Source organism: Rhodamnia argentea, chromosome 5, assembly GCF_020921035.1.
Source record: "Rhodamnia argentea isolate NSW1041297 chromosome 5, ASM2092103v1, whole genome shotgun sequence".
NCBI lineage: Eukaryota > Viridiplantae > Streptophyta > Magnoliopsida > Myrtales > Myrtaceae > Rhodamnia > Rhodamnia argentea.
Window position 1 is genome coordinate 15,381,611 of NC_063154.1, and position 27,903 is coordinate 15,409,513.

At 41.1% G+C, this 27,903-nt stretch overlaps 1 protein-coding gene and 1 pseudogene across 1 annotated transcript; both read left to right on the top strand.

Annotated features, from left to right (window-relative positions):
• The first annotated feature begins 14,490 nt into the window (after positions 1–14,490).
• LOC115730675 (serine carboxypeptidase-like 20) lies at positions 14,491–18,411 on the top strand. Its single transcript, XM_030661284.2, has 14 exons — positions 14,491–14,695; positions 14,782–14,930; positions 15,020–15,096; positions 15,223–15,345; positions 15,464–15,566; positions 15,643–15,680; positions 15,793–15,894; positions 15,992–16,072; positions 16,213–16,440; positions 16,783–16,848; positions 16,940–17,067; positions 17,261–17,374; positions 17,635–17,680; positions 18,216–18,411. Exons 1-14 carry the CDS (start codon positions 14,556–14,558, stop codon positions 18,297–18,299), a joined length of 1,479 nt encoding a protein of 492 aa, XP_030517144.2. The 5' UTR covers positions 14,491–14,555; the 3' UTR covers positions 18,300–18,411.
• Positions 18,412–20,275: 1,864 nt separating this feature from the next.
• LOC115732397 lies at positions 20,276–27,700 on the top strand (annotated as a pseudogene).
• The last annotated feature ends 203 nt before the right edge of the window (positions 27,701–27,903 follow it).

The following is a 27,903-nucleotide window of genomic DNA, read 5'->3' on the forward strand; positions in this document are numbered from 1 at the left end:
ACATAAGCACCCATATTTTTGATCCAAACCAAATCATAACGACGTAGCTCTTATGATTTTGGTTCCCCTTTATCGAATCGTGAAGACATATGCACTCGGCGATTTCGACATTTAATCAACTCACAACGACGTAGCTCTTGTGAACTTGATCCCACTTCTTTCGACTCACAACGACGTAGCTCTTGTGATCTCAAACGACACACATATCTTGCGCTGTCTTGCATTAGGGAGAAGTCTCTCGATAACGGATAAGGCACAAATACCTTAAAATCCTTGCATCCGCAAAAAGAAGCTTGGAAATTAAGAGAACCATTAGCTTACGAGAAATTTGGTAAAACAGGTATTCTTGTATGCGATCCATGTGCGAGTTTCTCTAACATGAAAAAAGGGAAATTATGACACGTGTTATTTACAGTCTTGCATATCATGCATCACTTCATTACATAAAAAATGGGATTAAAACTCCCGCCAAAAAGTTCATCCATAATTTGCACTCGTCAAAATTTAGGATTCAATTTTGTCTTTGAGCGGAACCTCTACGAGCCTCCACTCAAAGAGGGGCAGTGTTGACGCCTAAATTTTGATTAATCTATTTTTTGCATAAAAATTATAAAAAATCATCTCACATATTTATTTTTAGCGTACATTGCATTGGCATATAATCGGGCAAGCGGAACACTTAATTTAGCATGCGTCTAGACTAGGCACGGGATGGAAAAATACACCGAGAAGATTTGAAACTTCAAGGACTCGTATTGCAAATACTTAAAATTTCGGGGACCGTATTGCAAATACTTGGAACTTCGGGGACTATATTGCAAATACCAAAAGAAGATGAAGAAGGGAAGATGATGAAGGGAAGATAATGAAAAGAAGATGAAGAAGGGAAGATGATGAAGGGAAGATAATGAAGGGAAGATGAAAATGGAAGGTGAAGAAATGAAGATGAAGAAGGGAAGATGAAAATGGAAGGTGAAGAAATGAAAATGAAGAAGAGAAGATGAAGATGGAAGGTGAAGAAATGAAGGTGAAGAATGAAGGATGAAGAACTTTGCCTATAAAAGAGAGAGCTCTTGAGAAGAGTTTTAGAAGGGGAGAGTGAAAGAGAATTGAGAGAGTTCTAGAGTGGGAGAGTGGAGGAGAATTGAGAGAAATTCTTTAGAGAGGAAAAAGAGAGTTCTTGAGAAAAATCGTAAGAGAAAATTTGAGAGTGAAGAAAAGAGTTTTAGTCGAGCATCATCTTCGACGAGTCCCGACACATATTTCGCCCCTCGCAACCCAACAACGCCATTGCTTGCCATTTTCGACGACAGCCGCGTTCTTCCCGGCTCCGAGATCTTGAAGGGAACTATAATGTGTATGTGAGTAAGATTTTATGTAATAGAAGGTAATCCTTTCCATCTCGATCTACAAAAATGTAATCGTTTGGTTTGAACATTTGTTTGTTTATTTTAGACATGCCACGTGTTCCAAATTTTAGCATTATTACATGTTAATTTATTTTTATAAATACTCGTGATTGGCTGCGTTTTCTTTCTTTCTAAATCACCCATGGTGTATATCGTACAAAGTTCAATGTTTTACATCCCCATAAAAAGAAGAAAAAACCAAAAAATTGCATCTTTGAATTTCAAGCAAAATCCATCAAAATTGCCAAATCAAATATTTTTCATGAAAATGGTACCGAAAGGGCGTTAGAGAAATCGACGTAACCAAATCCCCCGAATTCAAAATCTCCTGGTTCGCGGAAATAAGATAGTTTTCTCCCGCTATTTTATTTAGGTTTCTAATCAACCTACCGAAAATGATTAGTGGCGACTCCAAATTCAAAACACGTTGCATGTTAATTATTTGAATCTTAAGTTGCGATTTGGTATGGACTTGGGAGAGTCCGAGTTAGGTTAGTTAATTAATTAACCCGATAATCCATTAGCCCGAAAATTAACTTGTCTATTTTTTTTAGGTTGCGACAACATTTAATTAGTTACGTGCTAGGATAGAGAGCACGTTGAATATGACACCCAATCAGTATATTCATAAGCTGATATATAGATTCTCGGTTTTAACACGGGATTGTGTCATATATGACATTACGGTGGTGCATGATGATGATACCGTTATAATGATCTAGCAATTTACACTTCGGACTAGTGCTACGGGATTTTTATAGTTTTATGTAACCATAGCTGAACACCAAGTGATAAATAGTTCAGTTGGGGAAGGTTATAATGTTGGTGAAGATGACGTTGGTGTGCATAATCAGTACATGGACCCCTATCATAATGATGATAATGATGGAGATGATAGCGATGAAGAAGATGATGCTTAGATGGACGCTGATGACAGTGATGAGGAAGATGTCGGAGGTGACAAAATAGAGGCTTACTACAAGATCCATTGCAGAAATCCCATCTTGCCGTTGGTACATCCGCCGCCCTATTCAGAAATCGACTTTAATATGATGCAAGTCGATACAAGAGCCAAGCTGGGGCGTAGTTGGGTGCGAAAGAGTACTTTCTGATAAGAAACCATCACTTTCGCAGTTATGTCACAAATAAGTCACAATATGTGATAAAGTGTGGTAATCGGAATGGATCGAGTGATTGGAGGCTTCGCGCGTCTAATAAAGCAAGTACCATATTTTGGAAAATAATTAAGTACAATAGACCACACACAATAGGCCACACACATGTAGTAATCCTCAAATGTCACGGGATCATCGGCAACTTTATTATTTATATATATATATATATATATATATATATATATATATATGCAACCAAATAAAAGCAATGGTTACCGCTAAACCAGATATTAGAATCAAGGCACCGATGGCGGAGATTCATGATAAATTGCACTTCGGACCTACTTGCTGTAAAACCTGGGTAGCTAGACAAATGGTGATTGCCGAAGCTTTTGGTGGATGGAATGAGTCGTACGGTATGTTGAGAAAGTTCATGAACGAAATGACGGTAAGGAATTCAGGTTCTCATTTTGTGATTGATGTTCACATGAACCTAGATTAGAGCTGCACCATTTTCAACTGGATGTTTTGGACTTTCAAGCGGACGATTGAAGGCTTCGTAAGTTGTCGGCCTATGATATTTGTTGATGGTACTCATTTGTACGGGAAACAACAAGGTACGCTCCTTGTAGTGGCCTCACTTGATGACAACAATCATATATTCCTGTTGGCATTTGCTGTGATTGATCGAGAAGATATTGATAATTGGACTTGGTTTATGACTACGTTGCGTAGATATATCATTAGTAGGGATAATATTTGTGTAATATCAGACAGGCATATCGAGATTAAAAAAACAATAGAGACAGCGGGGTGGCGTCCTCTACATGGCCACCACAGATATTGCGTTCGACATCTTGTTGTTGACATCTAAATTTTGATTTTTCTAAAATCATTCATTTCAAGCATAAAATGAGAACTAGTCATAATTCTCACCAAAAATAAATTTCTCATGCATTGCATATTTACTTTTCGTCAATCGTGCGTATCATTGTATTCAGGCCGGAGAAAGTAATTGAGCTTAAATTGACAAGCGGACAGATTAGGCATCACATGAAAAATTCGGCTAAGCATGCGGAGATTACCGAAAAATTCTAAGAGGGCTTGAACTTATTTTCATATTTAATTCAGCCCATTTATGCTCATTTAAATGTTAAAGACGATCAAGCTTGCAAGAGGATGAAATTCGGATAGCTCATGATAGTCCAGTTTGTGAGAAATTTTAATGGGATCAGACTCTTGAAGATCATAAATTTAATCCTACAGTCATTAACAAGTCATATTAGTTTATAAATACCTCGTTGTGGCTTAGGGTTGAGGAGGCCGCACAAAAAATAATACATGGCAGATTTTTTGAGAGAGGACTTGAAGAGAAATAATGGTGGTTTTCGTTGGGGAACTCGCTCCCAATCTTGCAACTTGAGTTCGTTGCTTCCACTGCACTCGGACACGTCCAACACATTGAAGGGGAGACCATCATCAAGCGTGGATGAAGATAAATCATCGCAGAGTTTTCTTTTGATCCCTTATAAAAAGTTTGCTTCTTTGTCTTTCTTTGTCCTCATGCACAGGTGACATCTATCACACCTACGTGAGCACCTGAAAGATAAAAGATAAGAGATAGAATAGCCAATGGTTAGAGTAACATACAGCAAATTAGAAGCTGTTGTTCAAGGCTCTTTTGCGGCTATTTACAGGTTGTTCTTGCTGCAATTTTGTGCTGAAGTTTCGGGCTGTTCAAGAGGATTAATTCTTCACAGATTGAATCCAAAACAACATTATTTTTTGGACTGTTCTGCTAACAATCCAGTGCAGATTTTGTTCACTGCTCGGGCCTGTTTTCGCCACTGTTTGGGCGTTGAGAAATTCTGCTATTTGGGGATTAAAACTCTGCTGTTCGGTGTCTAAAACGGTAGCTATTCAGCTCGTTTTTATGGACTATCAAGTGCAGGCTTTTGTTTGTTGTTTGAGGGTCGATTACTACACTTTTCTACACGAATTACTTGTCGTCTCGTTCCGATTGAAGTTTGATTTTGCTACTATGAATTCCTTTTTATCGAGCTTATTGAATCGTCGTGACACCGTCCACTTCCGCCATTCAGCCACGTGATCCATCTTAGCCCCGACACGGTTGTCCTCCCCCGGCGTTGCTCAATCAGCCCGAGGAATCCAGCTGCTGTCCGACCGATTTGGAGCTACTGTTCAGCCCCGGTTTGAGGTCAATTGACCCTTGTTTTGCAATTATTTAAAGCTCTAATCTTTCTATCACTTGTGTTAGATCATTTGGGCTGTTTTGGTGATGAATCGGCTCAAAGCGGGACTGTTTTTGGGCAGTTTTCATCAAGTGCACGTGCTCTGGAAATTTGGCATTGAAAAGGTAAAATTCCTTTACTTTTGATTGCGATTCGTGCTTGTTTTACTTGGAAGACTTGCACATTCGTTCTAATGATTTGATGAACGTATTTGATGCGCAATTAAAAGTGGAAAGTTAAACCTTTTTTTTTTGTTGCCAATTTTTGTGCTAGAGCCAAGGATCGGATTATTGAGATGAAAAAAATTCTGATCAACCTTAATTTGTTCATGAAATCGGTCAAGTTTTGTGATACTCCCGAGAAGTTGATGAAATTTAATTGGAATGATATCTTTCCTCAAAAATTAAATTTGTTCGACCATTTTCTAAGTTTAAATCGAATTAAATGAAAAGATGAAAATTTTTGGGGGAATTAAATTTGAATTTTTGGCTCACATGTTTCTCTTGGCCGAATTGCTCTATGGATGGATGGTCATTGCTTTGATTTTACGCTGGTTGGTTGCATTTTCGATTATCTAATGACCATCTCATGTTATGGATAAAGATTGTTGAACTAGATTTTATCTAATCTTTGTGGTTGGCTGCGTTGGATAAGGACCGATTTTATCTTGGATAATCTTTGATTTGAGCTGCTATCTTATGATCACTGAATTGGTTGGATTTCTTTATCTGGTTGAATGGACTTATCTTGTGGATTTCTCAATAATATTTGATTTATAGATAATGTCTGGTTCGAATTGGATGATTATCCAAAATTTTAAGAATTATTTGAAATATTTTGGAAATTATCAAGGATAATTTTCTCAAAAAATTAAAATCAAATTTTGGATGAGGAACGGTCGATTCCCAATCTCATATTTTTGGCCACCCCTCTTGGATTTTCGAAATTTCAAAATTCAATTGACTCATCTTTATTTTATTTTTGTTTTGCTTGCTTGTTTTGATTTGTTATAAAATTTGCACATTTTTAAACAAACATGCCCATAATATATGCTCCCCTATGTACTTAGACCAGTCGGAAAAATAAATCACACGCCTTGTCCATGATCTTATGAAATGGAATGATGATTTAGTATAGAAATTCGTGTTCTGCCCTTTGGTGAAAGGGATGCTGTTTTTCTATATACATATCCGCATGCCGACTCGAATCCTCGAGGATGTAGCGGATAAAATCTCGCTCTAGCTCAGATATTTGGTAATGAGAGGATTTTCGGAAAAATAAAAAATTAAAAGGTATATTATATGCATTTTTGTTTAGATTTTTGATGGCTTTTGAATGTTTTCTTTTATTATCGAAAATACAAAAAAAAATCATCATCCGGGTGCATAATATATAGTCCTCATGTCACATTTTTTCAATTAATCATCAAATTCACATCAATCAATCGGAAAGGTTTTTTCATGAAATTGGTACCGAAAGGGTGTTAATTTTTCAATTAGAGTAACCAAGTCATCGGACTCATTTTCTCTGGTTTGTAGAGATAATCTAGGTTTCTAATCAACCTACCGTAAATGATTAATGGTGGCTCCGATTAAATATTTTCTCATGAATAAACCTAAGTTGCGATTTAATAGGGCTTGGAAGAGTCCGAATTAGGTTAGTTGATTTAATTAACCCGATAATCCGTTAGCCTAAATTTTAGGTCGCGACACTTGTAAGCAACTACAATAAATAATTCAAAAATGCCGAAGGTAAAGACCTTATTGAGGCAGCAAGTAAATTTTGAAATTTGAGGAAAATACATGTTCATAAATTTGAGAATGAAGTATTGATTATTTTTGTAATGTACAGCTTATGGGAATCAATTGTGAAAGTTTGATCGCATCATGAACGAAATTAGTGGTATGGATGCATGCACAGCTGCATGGTATGACCAGATTTTAAGGGACAAATGGATGAATGCTTATGATGGAGGGATGAGATATGGATTGATGACAATAAATTTAGTTGAATCAATCAATGGCATGCTGAAGGATTACCGTGGTCCGCCAATAACAATTATGGTGGATAAGATATTCTATCGGTTGGTCTACTATTTTGACACGAGAAGAACGATATACAAGATGCAGAAGGACCAAGAACATGTATTTACACATTTTGCGGGTCGGACGCTCAAGGAAAACAGGCAACGTGCAAATAGGTTTGAGGTGACATGTTTCGACTTTGATAAAGGGATGTTCGAAGTTAAAACTGGACATGATAGATACAGAGGATCAAGGGGCCATAAACAGATAGTGCATCTAAACCTGCGAGCGTGCACATGTGAAAAATTTTAAGAGATTAAAATTTCATGTTCCCACGTAATTGCAGCATGTCAAGCATATAGAATTGATTATGAGGTGTACGTAGATGAGTGGTACACACCGGATAAAACCCTTCAGTGCTATCGGTATATGTTTTATCCATTGGGGCGTGTTGAGTACGGGTCTGAATTTGACGCACCGCCATTAATGCCGGACCCGAGCCGCATTAGACAGAAAGGAATGTCTCGTGCATTACGGATATGTAATGAGATGGACTGGAGGATGCCGAGCAGTAGCACTTCCCGTATCCATTGCGCGATATGTGGAAAATCAGGGCACAAGCAGAGTACTTGTGCACACAGATCAACCTAAGAATAGATCACAGATTGGCAAACTTGTGTGAATTATGTAAATTACCTATACTGATTTTTTTTATTAATTATGCAAATTTGTACAATATTTATTCAGTTCCTCCGAATAATGTGTACCATTTATATATTAATTTGTTGTGATGTTATAATATCATAGTTGCGCGATATTTATTCCGCTCATCTGTTCCATATCTACATTAGATATGTCAATTTAATGACGGAGATAATATTACAATTGTAGTTATGGCACGGAGGACTCACATTCAGCCAGGACCTTAGGATGATTCACTACTTACACGGCAGACCCGACATAGATTAGAGACCATATGGAATGCTGAGGTAATTGAGAAATTTAGCGGTTCATTTGTCATTCATAATAGCAATATCAAAATTGCTACTAACAGCTCATATCACATTTCACGGTCGGATCAGAATGTACTATTTAGATGTCGGCGATCGATGCTGCACGAAGATGAGCTTGATCCACGCATACTCCCATATTTTTAAGCTTTGTGATTTTACGGAGTTTATATGATAAGATATTTCCAGACATTTGATTACTACGTTGGTTGAGTGTTGGAGGCCCAAGACCCACACATTCCATATGCTGGAAGGTGAATGCACGATCACGTTTGAGGATATAGTGGTGCTAACAGGGCTTCCTATTGATAGACGTGCGATTCTTGGCCCTACTAATTTCAATTGGGACACTCTCTGTAATGATTTACTTGGTACTCGCCCACCTAATTTGCATGGCACACAGATAAACTTAGGCTGGTTGAGAGAATATTTTGATGATCTTCCTCTAGATGCCGATGATGTTATTATAGTACAACATGTTAGGACATTCATTCTCCGTTTGATTGGAGGAAGTTTTTTTGCTGATAAATCAGGGGCACATGTTAGTTTCTTGTTTCTTCCATTACCGACGAATCTCAACAGCCTTACGCAAGATAGTTGGGGTTCAGCGGCGCTTGCGTGGTTGTATCGGGAGCTATGCAGTGCAACCGATTCATCAAAGCATCAAATCAGGGGTGCCCTACAAGTATTGTAGATTTGAGCGTGCAAGCGCTTCGGATGTGTCTCCCCATCCCCGGTAGACCGTCTTCCTTTATAAAATGTACCTCTCGGTAGTCGGTATGTGATATATTTCTTTTTTAGTTCGTGAGTCATTAATTCTTCCAAGTGCGTATAATATATGAAAATCTCATTTTTTTTTTGTTTATGCAGCTGGAGTCAAGGCCCACCGACAACGGAGGTCCCTACACATACGTTGCCATATTTGGGCTACCAATTCGATAGAATGGGATCAGAAGACGTAAGTAATGATAGCAACCAACGAATTTAATATAATGTTAGTTTATAAATTAATTATTGATTTAATTTGATATGTTTTATTGCGATACCATATTATTTGAGAGCCCTACCTCGATGATATTCTGGAGGCTCTACTATATTACTGCCGGCGGAGATAAGACGGTTGGAGGGCTCGTGTCCCACTCATCTGTTACTAGATAGTTGAGTGACATTATCCGGACCGAGTACTTCGTTATTTCGGTGTGCAGCAGCCAATACCTATTCGTCTGCGTGATCATACGGCCTTGCATGATATTGAATTAAGGTTAGTTGGGAAGGAATGGGTAGGTAAGCACGGATGGTGGATTGATATGTGGGACCGTCGTATCGATTATATAGTCAATGATGATCCTGCAATGGAGGCACTTTACTATCATTCAAGATATATGAAGTGGTATCGTAGATATACTCGGAGGTGAAATTCTATTCCGAGGGCCACAATGGGTGTAACGGTTCATGCAAACACTTTCAATTTAATTCATTAATTATTTTTTAGTAACATAACTTATTGTCATTTTTTAACTTGTGTTAATTGATATCATTACTAGGGTGATGGTGTCGAACAAATTTTACATGTCATAGATAACTTCAATCCATCTCGTTAGTTCTAGGCGGTTGTAAGGAATATAACTAGGGCAATGCTATACGCCTAGAATGAGAAGAGCCGGCTAACAATGATGCCACCGCTCCAATCAGCAACTATAGCAGCACCCGTTGGGACGCAAGATGATAATCTACCCGAGACTATTCAACGGACCCGGAGGACTACTCGAGTTCATCCAGATGGTGATGTCGTTCTCTACTCCTTGGAGTATCATACGACGATTTCACCCCGGGGGTTCACTCCCGGGTTTGGCTAGCCAGATTTCAATGTGGGGTTCGCACGGTTTGTTGGTTCATCTCACGAGAGATCCGCTTTTGAATTTCCCGACAATCCACTACCGCAAACTCCAACCGGTTACGCTAATATATATCGATCCGATTTCTCTCCTTTTTTTCAATGCCCTCCTGCAGTAGGATATGTAGCGTCCGGACGCAGCATATTTTCACATGATATGCCTTCGTCATATACACGTCCTACTCATTCAGATTCTCGTCTTTCTCCTCGGTACAATATTAGACCCGCCGAACAATAGAGACGACATGCTTGCAGAACATGATGTCATATAGGAGGACGACATCATTAGTAGATGTAACTGCGGTTGACAATTGTTATATATTATGAAAATCTCATTTTTTTCATATATCTTATCAATTTTATTTTATGAATATTTTTAATTAATTACATAATTACAACATTATTTATTAATTATAAATCTTAATAAATTTTTATATTAATTATTGCTAATTATGTTATAAAGATAAGCTTCACAAAAAAAAATTATAAATAAGATAAATATAAACGTGTTAAAAAAATATGAAATAAACTAAATATTATAAGTATAAATAATTAAACACTTAAAAAAAATATTTTAAAATGGCCCAGCTCTCTTGGCAGCTCAACTGCTGAGCGAGTGGGCTGGGCCCCGCCCCGCTTTGCTCGACAGTTGGGGCAAGGCCCAGCTGTAACGTCCCGAATTTTTGGCGGCCGGTTTATTAAGCGAAATGGTATTTATTGGATTCCAATTATTATTAAACGGATGAGTTTTGGGAAAATGGTTATATATTTGGCATGATGGATTATCTTGAGACTATGAGAAAAGTGGACGCAATGTTCGTGATTGGTGGTGTTGGTTTATTTTATGAACTTAGTTATCAAACTGGTCCTAGTGCGAATTCGGTTCGCAACCGAACTGTGAAGGCTTTTTATTTGAGCCCCCACGCTACTCTGTTTTTCTCCTACGTGTCCTCCACGTGCTGTCAATTTCCCATACCTCTGCCACCTTCTTCTCTTTTTATTTTCTTCTTGCGACACCCCACACTCCAGAGACGATTTCTCACTAACTTCTTTTCCTCTACTTCATCCCCTTCCTTTGACAACACCTCATGGAACTGCTCGTTCTTGAACCAGCAGTCCCTTTGCTCGTTCTTGGATGGGCGACACCGCCATACGATGACGGCGAATTCACAAGGCCTGCCCTCGATTGTGGCTTCTCGCTTCCTCGATCTTCACTAGCCCTCTTGCGCTTTCGGTGGCCGCAACACGAAGAGTGATGGAAGGCGGCTGGGGCTCACTTCATTGACAATCTTGATTCCATCTTCACCGAGCTTCAAACCAGGAAGTGAAACTTGAGGAGGGTGAGCCCCAGCTTGTGGCGGATCCGCAACGACGTCCCTCTCTTTGCCGCAGCTTGTGTCGCCGACCCAGTGTCGTCGGCTTTCTGGCCACTAGCGGTTCAAGTGCAACAGTCTGGCTTTACCCAAGGCAAGTCAAGTTCTAACCCATTTACTAAATTGTGTAATGGGTGTTGGGTTTTGAGATTGAACGATGACCAAGTCTGAGCTGATTTCGGCGCTAGAGTAGGGGGACTGAAACTGGAATAAACGATTGAATGGATGTGTGAATTGAATGTGGGTGAGGTGACCTACGGGTCTCATCCGAAAGATGAGTGGATGTGTGCAGGTTGGGTAATTTCAGTGAAACTTCCAATAGAGTCGTGCGAGGAATTACTTCGTATCGGGTCCTATCGTTGTTACTGACTTTGTTTTGCCATAAAGTAGAGGTGCATAGATGATAGGCTGGTCTGGTTGAGATGTCGACGGTTGTGGGAAATGTCGTGGAGTTGTTGCGTGTATGTCAGGCCCGGCCTCCGTGTGCAGGGGAGGTTGAGGTGTTGCCGAGGAGCCGAGTTGGGGGCAGTGGACAAAGGGACGACCGTATGATCAATGAGACTAACTGCAGGTAGTTTGTTTTCTTAAGCTTTCAGTGAAGCCGGAGAATGTATAAAGGGAAACTTCAATAGGACTTGTGTAGCTAGCAGTAGATGGATGACAAGAATTGAAGCTTCTAGTAAGCTTTAGCAGGTAGAAACCTTACATTTGAAATGTTGAAGTGGTAGAACAACCTTGGATTAACGTCCTGTAGATAGTCCAGTTAACAGTAAATTGTGCTAGTGGGGTCAAACTAGAAAGATACCAGAATTGAACATGTGAATCGATTGTTGTTACATAACTTGTTTTTGAGAAATCAAACTTTGCATCATATGAGCATGCATTTCATGAGAGTAAATTGAGTGAGGTTCAAATGAATGGGCCTCGTGCCTGATGATACCCCATGGAGTGTATGGGAATACCTTGCTGTGTGATCCGGACTTATCTCTGTAGTGGAACGAGACGTTAATATGAGTGTACGAATACATGATATGCATTAACATCACCCACATGTGAGTACATGAACGCTACTCGAGATGAATGAGATGGATACGCCAAGTAATTTATTTGGTTGTTCACCGTTATCTGTTCACTTCATTACACAATTTAGTCAGTGATTTAGAACTCTGACTTGCTAGTTTTCTCACTCCTTTTCCGTTGACATTTTTCAGGAGGATTGGGGGTCGAGTCGTTACACAAGCACTCGCTCGGTAGCCCAACTGCTGAGCGAGGCCCAAATTTGTAAATATTTTTTTTTAAAAATAATTTCGTATTTTTTTTTTGAAAAATTAAATTGGAAAAAAAACCCAACTTTTAGGCCCAGTCGTTGAATAGTATGCACATGCGTGGCCACGGGACCTAATCTAGTTTGGACCCGAGGTGCCCGGCGATTATTTGGAACAGATCCGGGGCGGCTACGGTTTGTTAATTTTAGAACTGAGCTCGGTGAAGACTGCGAAGGTGGGCATGCGTGGTGGAGATGGAATCGGAGAGGGGCGATTGATCGTAGACCGAAGGTCTACTTTGCCTTTCATTCTCTCGGCGGAAAAGCATTTTCCGTTGATGTTAAAATTTTTGATTTTATTTATCTGTTTAATAAATAAAAAGCAACATGTCGTGAACCAGTTTACCTAGTCTTGGACCTACACGGGAACCAATCCAACCGGTCCGGTCCGATTCCCAAGTGGGTTCATGCTCATGCCAAGTCTTCTCTTATTATTCTCCCTCTTCCCTGCAAAACTGCAAGTGCTATTATATGATCTAAATTACTACATGAGTAGAACAAGCTCGTGATAAGCTAAACATGATGATCATCTCCACGAACAAAGCTACAATGAGCGAGAGGCATCGAGCCGCGAGAAGGGCATGAACGCTGCATGACTGAAACCGTAGAAGTGAGAGCAAGAGGCGTGAGTGACGAGCATGATTGAGTCTGAGCGAGAAAAGAACTGGAATTAGTATTTGGAAATTTTTAAAAAAACATGAAATAAAATAGATATCCGATCCGGTCCGGATGGGTGGGTTCACCATAAAAGGGGAACTGGACCATATTCTTCTAGATCTCCTCCTTTTCAAATTCACGTATTGACTGTAATGAAACTAATCATCTGTCTCCATGCGGAAACTCAAAAACAAGGCTTTTCTGGAGTGGAAAGGTGCAAGTCTAGAAATCCTTATCATCCTCTACTGGTGTCATCGCGCTCAGTTAGGCTTTGCTCGGTCTAATGCTCAAACTCGGATGAGCTTGGATTCTTCCAAGCTAGCCTTACTGCGCGATATGCCCGATTGGATATAGCTCAACTCGATTCGGCTCGATTATCCTACGTTAGGGGCACAGGTTGTCAGCAAATCCAGTTTCCAAATCGCATCAGATGTTACACAAATGGGGTGTCGGTATATCATGCGAAATGATGTCGTGTTAGAGTACTCTTTATACATATCGTTTAGGACGATTTGATCTCGAATGTACATAGAAAGTGAGCCTATAACGATTGGATTTATGGGTTTCTCGCATTAGGCGAAGTGTTGCGAAGATCGAGCCATATGGGTGTTATGTTCACGTCCGCACGAGCTCGTTAAGATTTGAATCGATCACATTGAAAGATTTTATGGGACCACAGTCAACTGCTCTAAAAACTTAAGCTTATAAAAGAAGGAGTGGTTTAATATTTATATATTCCAATACTCTCCCTCACGCTTAGTCTGGTCTTTTGCCTAGTACTAAGCGTGGAAATATTCATTGGGGCAAATAGGGGACTGAAAAGATTTGAACTCAGAACTTCCTGCTCTGATACCATGAAAGATTTGATGGGATCACAACTAACTGTTCTAAAAGCTTAAGCTTATAGAAGAAGGCGAGATTTAATATTTATATATTCCAATACACATTACAAGTGTTCAGCGGCTTAAGCTCGAGTAGCTCGGCTTGTAAGTTGAGGTCTCACATCAATCTTTCTCTGGTAGTGCTGGATGGAACAGACCTGACTAAAATGTCTAAGGGTCATAGGATTAGAATGCAAACTCAGGCATGGCCACCTTGAATTAATCCTCTAGGAGGAATGCCAATGATTGCACAGAGAATCTTCAACCACTCTTTACATTTGTCTCTTCTCCTTACTGCTTGTGTCTGGTATCTTCTCTCATTGTTCTCACCATTTCATCTCGTCCACAGCATTGGATTTCTTTAGTCAATGATTGCATAAAGGCATTTGAATGTCCCTTCTGGTTTGTCTCTTTCCCCTCCAATTTTTCCTTTCTGCATGTCTTATGTTGCTGTAATGGACGTCCTTGTGTTTCTGTCATTCTCGTCTGCTCGCCTCGGAGCACAAACGTCATTATATGCCTAAACCTCCTCGCCACCCTTTCTCGTCTATATAAGATTTGTAACAATACAGGGTACGATCGTAATCGGAGAACTTTTGATGATCTGTTCGGAATTATGACGGTCTTCAGTTTCACTTCTGGTGTAATACTAGGCTTGGTTTTGACTGTTTTAGCTGTCGGAGCGGCTCCTGATGAATCCCTCATTACTCATGTACCGGGCTTTGATGGCACTTTACCCTCTAATCATCATGCAGGGTACATATTCCACCATTTTCCTAACCGTCGTTTCGATCTCAGGCTTGTTTAGTTGACTAAGACAATTCTGGGTTCGGTATCTGCAGGTATGTGGCCATAGAGGGGAATCCTGGAAAGAAGAATTTGTTCTACTATTTCATTGTGTCTGAAAGGAATCCTAGCAAGGACCCCGTAGTACTGTGGCTTAACGGAGGACCCGGTTGCTCCAGCTTCGACGGTTTTGTTTATGAACATGGTATTCGAATTAAGCACTGAACCGAGATGATGATGTTTTCACGGTCACATGTTGTGAGGTCCCATTTTCATGCCCATGCCTATATGCAGGACCATTTAATTTTCAAGCGGGAGAGTCAAATGGAAGCTTGCCTATACTTCAGCTCAATCCCTTCAGCTGGTCTAAGGTCTGTAAAATCATTTCTGTTCTGTGATCTTTTCCATTCACTTACTGGATTGAATGTCGGTGTAGTATAATTTATAACTCCTTGTTTTGTGAGGACTACAATGAAGTGCCCTTGCTCATTTTGCAGGTCTCCAACACTATCTATTTGGATTCTCCATGTGGAGTGGGTTTATCATACTCTGAAGATCCACGGAATTATGTGACGGGAGACCTTCAAACTGCCTCCGATACGCACGCCTTTCTTCTCGAGGTAACAGGTCCTGCACGAATCTGAATATGTTAGGCTTAACCCAGCAGGTTAATTTACAGGAACTGAATAAACAGGATAGCGGTAGAGCAGCTGCTAATTATTCGTTTTTTGGATTCAGTGGTTCGAGCTCTATCCAGAATTCCTTTCGAATCCATTCTATATATCAGGAGAGTCGTATGCTGGAGTTTATGTTCCGACTCTTGCCTCCAAAGTAGTAAAAGGTATGGTGAACTCAAACAAATTCCAGGTTCATCTGTCGATGTTTTGTTGGTAATTGCAAATGAAATTTTCTTTCAGGAATTAAACAAGGTGAAAAGCCTCATATCAATTTCAAGGTATCTCTCTTCTTCTCATCTCTGCTGAAAGACTTGGGGTATACCCAATTCCATGGTGATAGCTTTGACTGTCTGAACTTTTTGACTGTGGAAAAAATGTACCTTACTGCAGGGTTACCTCATTGGTAATGGGATTGCAGATGACGAATATGATGGCAATGGCTACGTGCCTTTCATCTTCGGTATGGCGCTGATCTCGATGGACATCTTTGAGGTCAGTTAAACAGGAAAGCTAGCACTAACTAGGGGACATGTGCTATCATAAAAGTCCCACAAGTATGTTTAGCAGGAGCTTACAATTGATTCTGCAGGATTGTCAGGCTACATGTAAAGGGAAGTTCTATGACCCCCCAAATGACCGATGCCGCAAGAACATTCTCAAGGCGTACGCGGTGCGACGGTGTCCCTTTCTCAGTAATTTGGAACATGTTTATCAGCTTTCAAACCAATAGAACTGATACCAACCACAAATAGATTTGCAAGTGGGATTCGCATGGGTAAATTGACGTTTTTTTTTCCCGCTACTTTCCAGGCTCTGACAGGTTTAAATATGTACGACATTCTCGAGCCGTGCTACCGTTACCCGGACAGCAAGGCAATGAGTCTGCCTTTTGGCCTCCGTCAGTTGGGGGTGACTGAGAAGCCTCTCTACACAAGAAAAAGAATGTTTGGTTATGGTTCACAACTTTGGCTATCAGAACAAGAGAACACGGTCACATCGAGTCTCCAACAGGCGAAAGCATTTCACATCCCATGCATTGTGAGTGATTCGGACTTTTTAGTGTGCATGATCAGATTTCTATCGCCTTTCCATTCTCACATTGTGGTGACAAATAAAATTCCAGGACAACATAAAAGTAAGCAGGGCGACTATTTTAGTACTTTCTGAGAAAGCTAGAATCTTCAATCTCAGTCGCTATGCTTGATTGGTTATATTTAAGATGAAAAATGGAGGCTTGGATTAAACATTAAGTTAGCAAGACTGATAGTGCGAGTCCGAATGCCCGTCAGCGGAGACCCAAGCCATCCTCATTCTCCTCTCGACATAAGTCAAGCATTAGTATTATACTTCCTTCCATAATGTTCTCAGTTGTGTTTGCAGAATGATGATTTTGCAACCGCATGGTTAAATGACGAAGCAGTTCGGGAAGCAATCCACGCAGCACCGGTAATATGTTGAATCATTTGCTCTTGTCTGCCACAGAAATGTCGAGCTTCTAGTTATTTAATCTGGCATTTGCTTATTTTATATGCGATAGGCGAGCGTGGCGGGTCCTTGGGAGATATGCGCCACTAGAGTGAGGTTAAATTATACCATTGATACAGGAAGTATGATCCCGTATCATAAAAGTTTGATTTCTGAGGGATACAGGGCGCTCATATTCAGGTGAGATATGTGATATTCATGCGGCTTTGCATCCCTGAGACATCTCTTCTTGCCATCCTAAACATTCTGATGCTGTTTAGATGCATAATAGGTCGTGTAGTGATGTCCAACAATTCCTTACCACATTCTTTAGATGATGGTCCCGTCTTTTTCGTTTAATTGTTGTTAATTGATGTTCTTTGTCTGCTCTCAGTGGAGATCATGATTCAGTCGTACCTTACACCGGCACTCAAGCGTGGACCAGGTCACTTGGATACAAAATTGTCGATGAATGGAGATCGTGGATCTCCAACGAGCAAGTCGCCGGGTGAGTTCTTACTTCATCTCATGTTTTGCAGCAATACTTAGCGCCTGCAAGGTATGATCTTACTGACTAGTACTCATGGTGAAAGAGTAGAGACGTCTAAATCGCTCTCTCATCGGCAGAGTGACATACAAATCCTTTGTTTTTTTTTCCATTTTCAGTCGCTTTTAAGTGCATCGACAAATTCAAATTGCTGTGCAATGCCATTGCGGGTCATTACGCTATACTGCTCTAAGCATACATTCCGCGCCAACTTGTTTCAGGTATCTGCAAGGGTATGACCACAACCTCACCTTTCTAACTATCAAGGTCAGGAACCAATAAACTTTCTTACCAATCATATGCTAAGATTGACAATTCGTTGCACGAAAAGACTGGAACAAGGTCATGGCGAGTGTGCTGTTTTCTGCATACTTTGGTTGCTCCGTCGAAAACAAACTGGAATGTTGAACAACGCGATAGAGTAATGCTGATAATATGTACTTAATCTCTATGGGTAAAAGATGTTACTTCATCAGTGTCTAGGACAAAAAAAATGAAAAAAATAAAATGTTGTCTGTGTCTGAATCCTAGAGGAAAGCTCAATTTATCCTTGATGAACTAATTTGATTTGATGTTTGGAAATGAGATGTTTGAAGTTCGAATTCACAAATCCTGACCTTTTGACAGTTGATACCGAAGATAATAACGTTCCTTTCTCTTTTAACGCTCAGAAACAATTTCTGCTCTTTGTTTTACTGGAATGCACTCAAGCTGATCTATTTCTACTTGCACATGCGCTGCTCGTTGCACAAGTCATCTCCTTGTCTGATGCTAACGATAACCATCTTGTCAATGGGTGCAGGGAGCCGGGCATATGGTCCCTCAATACAAGCCGCAGGAATCGTTGGACTTCTATACTCGTTGGTTAGATGAAAAACCAATCTGACGTTACTGCATTGCCTCTGGTTCACGGAATCGGAATCCTTCTACCATTTAGGCTAAGTGCAGGACAAATAGAACTTATGTACTCCAAAAGTCCATCAAGTTTCAATAAGATCCTGGCCTTACGGTTTCTTTATTTCTCCACTGTTCTTAACACAACCAACTTGAATTTGGTCTACATTCTAACATGGGGAGAGATCAGTAATCCAACTTTTGGTCAATGTCTACGAAGAGACTAGAAGAAATGAGTTCTGGTATTGCATCCGGTAAAGTTCGACTGATGTAATCCTCATCAACAACGACTAACCAATCATGATTTCTGGCTATACTGTGACTTCTTGCACTTGTTCTGATCTCCATGTTAGGCTGATTGGTATCATCATAGTTCAAAATCAAGCCTCAATTCTTGTAATGCAATACGATGAGGATCTCTTAGAATCCAAAACCCTTTATCCTTTATGCATCTGAGGCGTAGTACTTCCGCGACACCGATCAATTCTTCTTCCTACCATGGCTGAAAACAAGTAAACATCCATAATCAAGCCTTACACCAAAATCTGATCATGCTGAATGCTTCTGCTCAATTAACACTTGAGCTTATGCCTGCTGAATTCTAATCCTGGCATGCCCGGTTTCATACTTAGCCGATAGGATATGACACTTAATTGGGTATGCTAATGGCACACTCCCTTTGTGCTCCTTGTACAATCACGGTCATCCAAAGGAAATACCACGAGCAGTGAGCCTAGTTCGTGCAACGTCAGATTGGTCAGGATCAGTTGTCATTAAACGTCAACATTGCTCTATTTCTGAAAGAAGTTTACTGCTAGTGCTCATCGCATCTGGCGCAACCTCCAGTGAGGCATGTGCGCGACTTTACCCGAATAAATCCAGTGCTGGAATGACGATGCCCAAGGAAAAGCTTGCTATCTCATCTGAGGGTCACCTCCTGATGCCCTAGCAATCTTCTACCCTCTAGCTGGTTGGTTCGTCAAAGAAGGGCTCTTTATCGACTGTAACGACAAGGAGTAGAACTTGTGCGCACCGAAGTGAATGGTCATCTTGACCAGCTCCTCCAGGGAGAGTTGGATGTGGACCTGCTCGGCCGTCTGTTTGAGTTCCCGCTGGGACTGGCCGGCAATCCGCTAGTGGTGATTCAAGCGAACATGTTCGAGTGCAGGGGACTTGTGATTGGCCTGCGCTTTACTCACAAGTTAGGCGACATGTGCACCATGGCGACATTCACGACTTCGTGGTCTACCGCATGTTGGAGCAGAATCCATGAAGTAGGCTTGCCATATTTCGAGTTGTCCTCTCTAATCCCAGTGAAGGGGCCGGTGCTAACTCATTGGCCTCTACTCCATCATGGAGTAAATTTCACACTGAATCGGTTCGTGTTCAGTGGTGCGGCCCTCTCGCGGCTAAAACTAGCTGAGGCAAAAAATGCACGGATATCGAGAGTGGAGGTCGTATGCGCACTTGTGTAAGCCATTTGTAACCATTCGAGCGAAACACAGCCGCCAAGGTCCTTTGTGGTTTGCCAGTCAATGAGCTTGCGCGGGAGAGTCAATCTGCCGGTACCGACCAAGCAAGATGATTGGGCGGATAAATTGAGCTTTTCTCTGGGACTAAGGCCAATGACTGCGCGGAGCATCTCCAACCACTCTTATATCTGTCTCTTCTCGCATTGTTTTCACCAGTTTATCTCGTCCACATCGTTGGATTCCTTTAGTCAATGATGGCGTAAAGCATTTATATGTCTCTTCGGTTTGTCTCTTTCACCTTCCATTTTCCTGTCTACATGTCTTATGAACCGTAATGGATGTCCCCGTGTTTCGGTCATTCTCTTCCGCTCGCCTCCTAGCACAAACGACGTTATATATCTTATCACCTCCTTGACACCCAGTCTCGTCTGCATTAATCAGTAACAACACATGGTACGGTTGAAGTCACAGAACTTCTATTATCTCTCCTGAATGATGACAGTCTTCAGGTTCACTTATGGTGTAATGCTAGGCCTGGCTTTGACTGTTTTAGCTGTTGGAGCAGCTCCAGATGAATCCCTCATTACTCACGTACCGGGGTTTGATGGCACTTTACCCTCTAATCACTATGCAGGGTACATATTCCACCATTGTCCTTGTTGCGCGGAACAAGCGATCGAACAATAAATAGACAGAACAAGAAAATAAATCAGACACCAGATGTACGTGGTTCGGTCGTAGAGACCTACGTCCACGGGGAGAGCAGCAACGAATTCCACTATAGAACGAGCGATACACGGAGATTACAGAATCACACTCGAGTAACTCAAACACTCTCGGTGTTTCCCAAACCCCAATTACATCCAATAACGCACACAGTGTTTAGCCCCCAATTCCTAGCGATATTCTCGCAAAGGAATTAACACAAATCTAACCTCAAGATTTAATCGGCTTCGACACTTGAATTCTTGATGTAATTCCACGAACAAAACCCACGAAGGAAACCCTTGCAAAGCACTCAATGAATGGCACTTCGGGACTCTTCTTCCAAAAGTCATCTATAAAGCAAACTTGAGAAGCATTTTATATTAAACCCACCACCAAAGAATGTGCAGATTTCCACCGTGAAGATAGTTACAACAAAATCTCAAACTTGGACTTTCTTATTCCTGCACGCAACTTTTTCAACAACAAGAAAGCAAATCTTATCTTTTCTTCTTCTTTATTTCTTTCATTGTCGTTATCTTCAAGGAGTCCACTTTGAACAAAATATCCTCATTATTTGGTCAAAGTCAAAGATTGCACTTTTCCCTTTTCTCATCCTTTCACGTGAACACATATCCACTAGCAAATATATGTGCCAATCTTTTTTTCGTTCTTTCACGTGCTGGAGCATCCACACAATACATCGTCGGATTTCGTTCAAACTCAAAACTCGAGACATATATTTTAATAATCTCCACCTTGGCTCGACGTTTGAGCCAAGTCTCAATCGCTTCGCCGATAATCCAAACATCATCGCAACTACTCTCCCAACAGCCCCAATGGGCTCAACCGCCAGAGATATCATCCAAGTCCAAGCCGCGCTTGAACTTCGCCGTAATCGTGGACCTCATCAGAATACCAACCGAACATGCACCTTTAACTGCTCTACAAGGACATTCTGACACAAGCTCCTTAATCGCAGATAAAGCAAAACCACCGTTGCATCCATATCTGTCGGGAGATCGAACACGTACCTTATCAATATCAGCAGATTCAGCAACCGTTGGCTCTACGGGCTCCACCTCGCTACAAGCACCATCTGTGTCGATTATCACGCTAGTACTCGCTTCCTCGGGAGTTTCTGGTTGCAACTCCACCTCAAGCTGAACACCGTTTAGATCCGTATTTATACCGCCACAAACACTCCTACCCCCGAAGTCCGGAGACTCGTCAAAGGTAACTTTTCTGTTGCAAACAGGTGAATTTATATTCGAGCACCACAACCGATAGCCCCGCTCACCTCGTGCATAGCCATGGAATATGCACCTTGCCCTCACATCAAGCTTACCATCACTTACTCGATAATAACACGGGCAACCAAACATTCTAAAAGTAGAATAATCAGCAACGTTACTCGACCACACTTCTTCAGGAGTCCGAAATCCGATCGCAATCGATGGAGATCCGTTCACCAGGTAGCTCACCATACTAAGCGCATCCGCTAGAACTCTTCTAGCCATACCAGCACTAGAGATCATTTTACGAGTCATCTCTAGTAATGTTCTGCTCATCAATTCTGCAAACTGTTGTGGTTTACTGGCACTAGTGCGGTGTTTCACTATGCCATTTATCATGCAGAATTTATTTACCAGCTTTGAGCAAAACTCCATGCTCTTGTCGGTTCGCACATGCTTGATCAACTTACTAGTCTCCGTTTCGATCAAAGCTCTTGACCACGTATTCTCGACAACAACATCAAACTTGTGCACCGGCACAGACACCAAGGTCTTCCTCGAGCGGTTGTTAGACTCTCGAACGGATGTCGACGTCTCCGAAGTGAAACCCGTCAATGTCTCACCTTGAAGTTCATACAGGCCACTATGCTTGATTCCTTTCATTATCACCAGGGCACCTCGAACAATCTTTAGAACTCCACCTTGTGAAGAATACCCGCATCCAACTGAATCTAGGGCACCCAATGAAATTAAGTTCTTTTTCAATTCCGGAACGTGTCTTACTCCGGTCAACGTCCTCACAATACCATCATGCATCCTGATTTTAATATCACCAACACCCACAACATCGCATTCAGCATTGTTCCCCAACCGCACTTTACTACTATCCGTGCACCGATAAGTAGCAAACCAGTTTCTATTTGGTGTAGCATGAAAAGAACAACCAGAATCCATAATCCATCCGTCAAATGACGAATTCTCGATGTGAGACAAGACACTATCGACACCATCAGAATTTTCTGCTACGGGTGCAATATCATCCGCAGATTCAACTCTAATTTCCTTACCTTTCTCATTTTTCAGCTTTAAGCAATTCCTTCTAAGATGCCCTCTCTTGCCACAATTCCAACAGACAGCACCACCAGTCCTAGATTGACTTCGTCTATTCGAGTTCATACTACTTTTACTACCACGAGTATCAGTCCTTCCTCTATTTTCACCTACTAAAGCGGTAGATACATATTCGCCAGATTCTCTTCTACGGATGTCCTCACTTAAAATCAAATCTCGAATACCATCAAACGTCAAACTTGTTGACCTAGAGGAATTACTAACAGCGATAATGGTAGTATTCCAGCTATCGGGCAATGAGGATAATAGAATCAAAGCACATACCTCATCTTCAAAGTCAATATCAACTGAACTCAATTGACTAACGATCACATTGAATTCATTGATATGATTAGTAAATGACGCACCTTCGCTCATCTTCAAATTAAATAGACGCCGCATCAAATAGACCTTGTTGATCGCAGAGGGCTTCTCGTACATATCCGACAGGGCTTTCATCAAACCCGCGGTGGTCTTCTCTTTAACGATATTAAACGCGACGTTACGAGCCAATGTCAGCCGAATAACACCCGGCGCTCGTCTATCCAGCAATTCCCAATCGGCTTGCTTCATCGTCTCTGGTTTCTCCCCGGATAGGGGCAAGTGCGACTTCATCTGATATAGATAATCCTCAATCTGCATCTTCCGGAAACCAAAGTCCTTCCCCTCAAATCTGTCGATTTTCACTTTTACTTCTTTTGTCGCCATCGATTCACTTCAACTCGACAAGCCTGGCTCTGATACCAATTGTTGCACGGAACAAGCGATCGAACAATAAATAGACAGAACAAGAAAATAAATCGGACACCGGATGTACGTGGTTCGGTCGTAGAGACCTACGTCCACGGGGAGAGCAGCAACGAATTCCACTATAGAACGAGCGATACACGGAGATTACGTAATCACACTCGAGTAACTCAAACACTCTCGGTGTTTCCCAAACCCCAATTACATCCAATAACGCACACAGTGTTTAGCCCCCAATTCCTAGCGATATTCTCGCAAAGGAATTAACACAAATCTAACCTCAAGATTTAATCGGCTTCGACACTTGAATTCTTGATGTAATTCCACGAACAAAACCCACGAAGGAAACCCTTGCAAAGCACTCAATGAATGGCACTTCAGGACTCTTCTTCCAAAAGTCATCTATAAAGCAAACTTGAGAAGCATTTTATATTAAACCCACCACCAAAGAATGTGCAGATTTCCACCGTGAAGATAGTTACAACAAAATCTCAAACTTGGACTTTCTTACTCCCGCACGCAACTTTTTCAATAACAAGAAAGCAAATCTTATCTTTTCTTCTTCTTTATTTCTTTCATTGTCGTTATCTTCAAGGAGTCCACTTTGAACAAAATATCCTCATTATTTGGTCAAAGTCAAAGATTGCACTTTTCCCTTTTCTCATCCTTTCACGTGAACACATATCCACTAGCAAATATATGTGCCAATCTTTTTTTCGTTCTTTCACGTGCTGGAGCATCCACACAATACATCGTCGGATTTCGTTCGAACTCAAAACTCGAGACATATATTTTAACAGTCCTAACCGTCATTTTGATCTCAGGCTCGCTTAATTGACTAAGAGATTTCTAAATCCGGCATTTTCAGGTGCATCAGAAAGGAATCCTAGCAAGGACCCTGTAGTACTGGGGCTTAACGGAGGACCCGGTTGCTCGAGCTTTGACGGTTTTGTTTATGAACATGGTATTAGAATTAAGCACCGAACTTTCACACGCACACGTGTTGTAAGGTCCCATTTTTCATGTCCATTACCTACTTGCAGGACCATTCAATTTTCAAACAGGAAAGTCAAAAGGAAGCTTTGCCTATACTTCAGCTAAATCCCTTCAGCTGGTCAAAGGTCTGTAAAATCAGTTCTGTTCTGTGAACTTTTCTGTTCATTTACTGGATTGCATGTTGGCCTAGTACAATTTATGACTCCCTGTTTTGTGAGGTTTACAATGAAGTGCTCTTGCTCATTTTTCAGGTCTCCAACATCATCTGTTTGGATTCTCCATGTGGAGTGGTTTTATCTACTCTGACGATCCACAGAATTATGTGACGGGAGACCTTCAAACTGCCTCCGATACGCATGTCTCTCTTCTCAAGGTAACCATCCAAGGCCCTCCTTAACAGGAATGGAATAAGTGGAATTGTGGTAGAGCAGCTGCTAATAAGCCACTGTATAGAAGCACTCATCTTAATCTCATAATATCAAGCCGCTGAATTATTTGTTTTTTGGATTCAGTGGTTCGAGCTCTATCCAGAGTACCTCTCAAATCCATTCTATACATCAGGAGAATCGTACGCCAGAGTTTATGTGCCAACTCTTGCCTCCAAAGAAGTAAAAGGTGTGGTGGACTCAAACAAAATTCCAGGTTCATCTGTCGAGTTCTGTCAGTAATTGCCAATGAACTTCTCTTTCAGGAATTAAAAAAGGCGAAAAGCCTCTTATCAATTTCAAGATATGGATCTCCTCTCCTCATCCTCTGCTGCGAGACTTGGGCAATACCCAATTCCATGATGATGGCTCTGACTAACAGTACTTTTTATACGAACCTTGCTGCACGGTTACCTCATTGGAAATGCTATTGCAGATGATGACCACGATGGCAACGGCCTTATGCCTTTCTTCTTCAGCATGGCCCTGATCTCAAGCGACATCTTTGAGGTCGGTTAAACCAGGAAGCTAGCACTAATTATATTTAGCAGGAGCTTGCACTTGGTTCGTCAGGATTGGCAGGCAACACGTAAAGGGAAGTTTTATGACCCCCCAAATGATCGATGCCTCAAGAGTATTCTCAAGGCCTTGGCAGTGCGACGGTGTCCCTTTCTCAGTAATTTTAATCATGGTTATTAGCTTTAAAAGCAATAGAACTGATACTACCCACCAATAGATTTGCAAGTGGGATTTGGTCGGTAAATTGACAACTTTTTCCCACCACTTTCTAGGTTCTGACAGGTTTAAATAGGCACAATATTCTCGAGCCGTGATACCGTTACCCAGATGACAAGGTCAGGAGTCTGCCTTTCAGCCTCCATCAGTTGGGGGTGACTGAAAAGCCTCTTGACACTAGAAAAAGAATGTTCGGTTGCGATTCACCTCTTTGGCTATCAGAAAAAGAGAACATGGTCACATCGAGTCTGCAAGCAGGAAACACATTTCACATCCCATGCATTGTGCGCCATTCGGACTTCTCATTCTCTCATCGAGATTAGTCAAGCATTAGTATTCTATTACATACCATAATGTTCTCACTTGTGAGTTTGCAGAATGATGATTTCGCAACCACATGGTTGAATGACGAAGCAGTTTGGGAAGCAATCCACGCAGCGCTGGTAATATGCAGAATTATTTGCTCTTGTTTGCTACTGAAATGTCGAGCTTCTAGTTATTCGATCAGGCATTTGCTTGTGTGATATGTAATAGGCAAGTGTGGCGGGTCCTTCGGCAATATACGCCTCTAGAGTGAGGAGAAAATATGACATTAATACTGGAAGTATGATCCTGTATCCCAAAAGTTGGATTTCTGAGGGATACAGGGCACTCGTGTACAGGTGAGATATGTGATATTCATGCCCTCTGCATTGCTGAGACATCTTTTTTCTTGCCATCCTAAACATTCTTAAGATCTTAAGGTTGATGCAACTTTAACTTGTCAGTTGACCTATCTGATGCTGTTTAGATGCATAACCGGTTGTGTGGTGATGTCCAACAAATTCCTTACCACATTCTTTAGATAATGGTTGCGTCTTTTTCATTTAATCGTCGTTAATTGACATTCTTTGTCTGCTCTCAGTGGAGATCATGATTCAGTCGTACCTTACACCGGCAGTCAAGAGTGGACCAGGTCACTTGGAAACAAAATTGTCGATGAATGGAGGTTGTGGATCTCCAACGAGCAAGTCGCCGGTTGAGTTCTTGCTGCATCTCATGTTTTGCAGCAATACTTCGCGCCTCCAAGGTATGATCTAACTAGTACTCAGGGTGAAAGAATAGAGATGTCTAAATCGCTCTCTCATTGGCAGAGTGATGTATAAATCCTCTGCTTTTTCCATTTTCAGTCGCTTCTTCAGTGCATCCACAAATTCAAATTACAATACAATGCCATTGTTGGTGATTAAGCTATGCCGCTCTAAGCATACGAGCTTTTTCCAACTTGTTTCAGGTATCTGCAAGGGTATGACCACAACCTCACATTACTTACTATCAAGGTCAGGAACCAATGATAGAACAAGATCACGACGAGTGTGCCGTTTTCTGCATATTTTGGTTTCTCCATCAAAACAAACATGAATGTTGCCCAACGTGATAGAGTAATGCTGATAATATTTACTTAATCTCCATGGATAAAAGATGTGACAGGATACACAACAATGTCAAAAGTTCTACCTCAATGTCTAGGACAAAAAACAAAATTGTCTGTGTCTGAATCCTAGAGAAAAGCTCAATTTATCCTTAAAGAACTAATTTTGTACAATGCTTGGAAATGAGATGTTTGAAGTTTATATTCACAAATCCTGACCTTTTGATAGTTGATACCGTAGATAATAATCTTTGTTTTGCTTTTAAGTTGCACATGCGCCGCTCGTTGTACTAGTCATCTCCTTGTCGGATGCTAATAATGACTGTCTAGTCATCGGTGCAGTGAGCGGGGCATACGGTCCCTCAATACAAGCCACAGGAATCGTTGGATTTCTATACTCGTTGGTTAGATGGAAAACCAATCTGACATTACTGCATTGCCTCTGGTTCACGGAATCGGAATCCTTCTACCATTTAGGCTAAGAGCAGGACAAGTAGAACTTAAGTACTCCAAAAGTTCATCAAGTTTTCAATAAGATCTTGGCTTTCCGGTTTCTTGATTTCTCCACTCTTCATTCTAACATGGGGAGAGATCACTATTCCAACTTTCGTTCAATGTCTCCGAAGAGACTAGAAAAAATGAGTTCTGGTATTGCATCCGGTAAAGCTCGACTGATTTAATCCTCATTGACAACGATTAATCGATCACTAATTCTAGCTATACTGTGACTTTGTGTACTTGTTACTGATCTTCGTGTTAG

Bases quoted from the DNA above. Each gene is read 5' to 3' on its own strand.
- LOC115730675 (XM_030661284.2), top strand. From the start codon at position 14,556: ATGACGGTCTTCAGTTTCACTTCTGGTGTAATACTAGGCTTGGTTTTG. The intron at 14,696-14,781 runs GTACATATTCCA...CGGTATCTGCAG, and splicing joins CCCTCTAATCATCATGCAGG to GTATGTGGCCATAGAGGGGA. The intron at 15,895-15,991 runs GTCAGTTAAACA...TTGATTCTGCAG, and splicing joins TCTCGATGGACATCTTTGAG to GATTGTCAGGCTACATGTAA.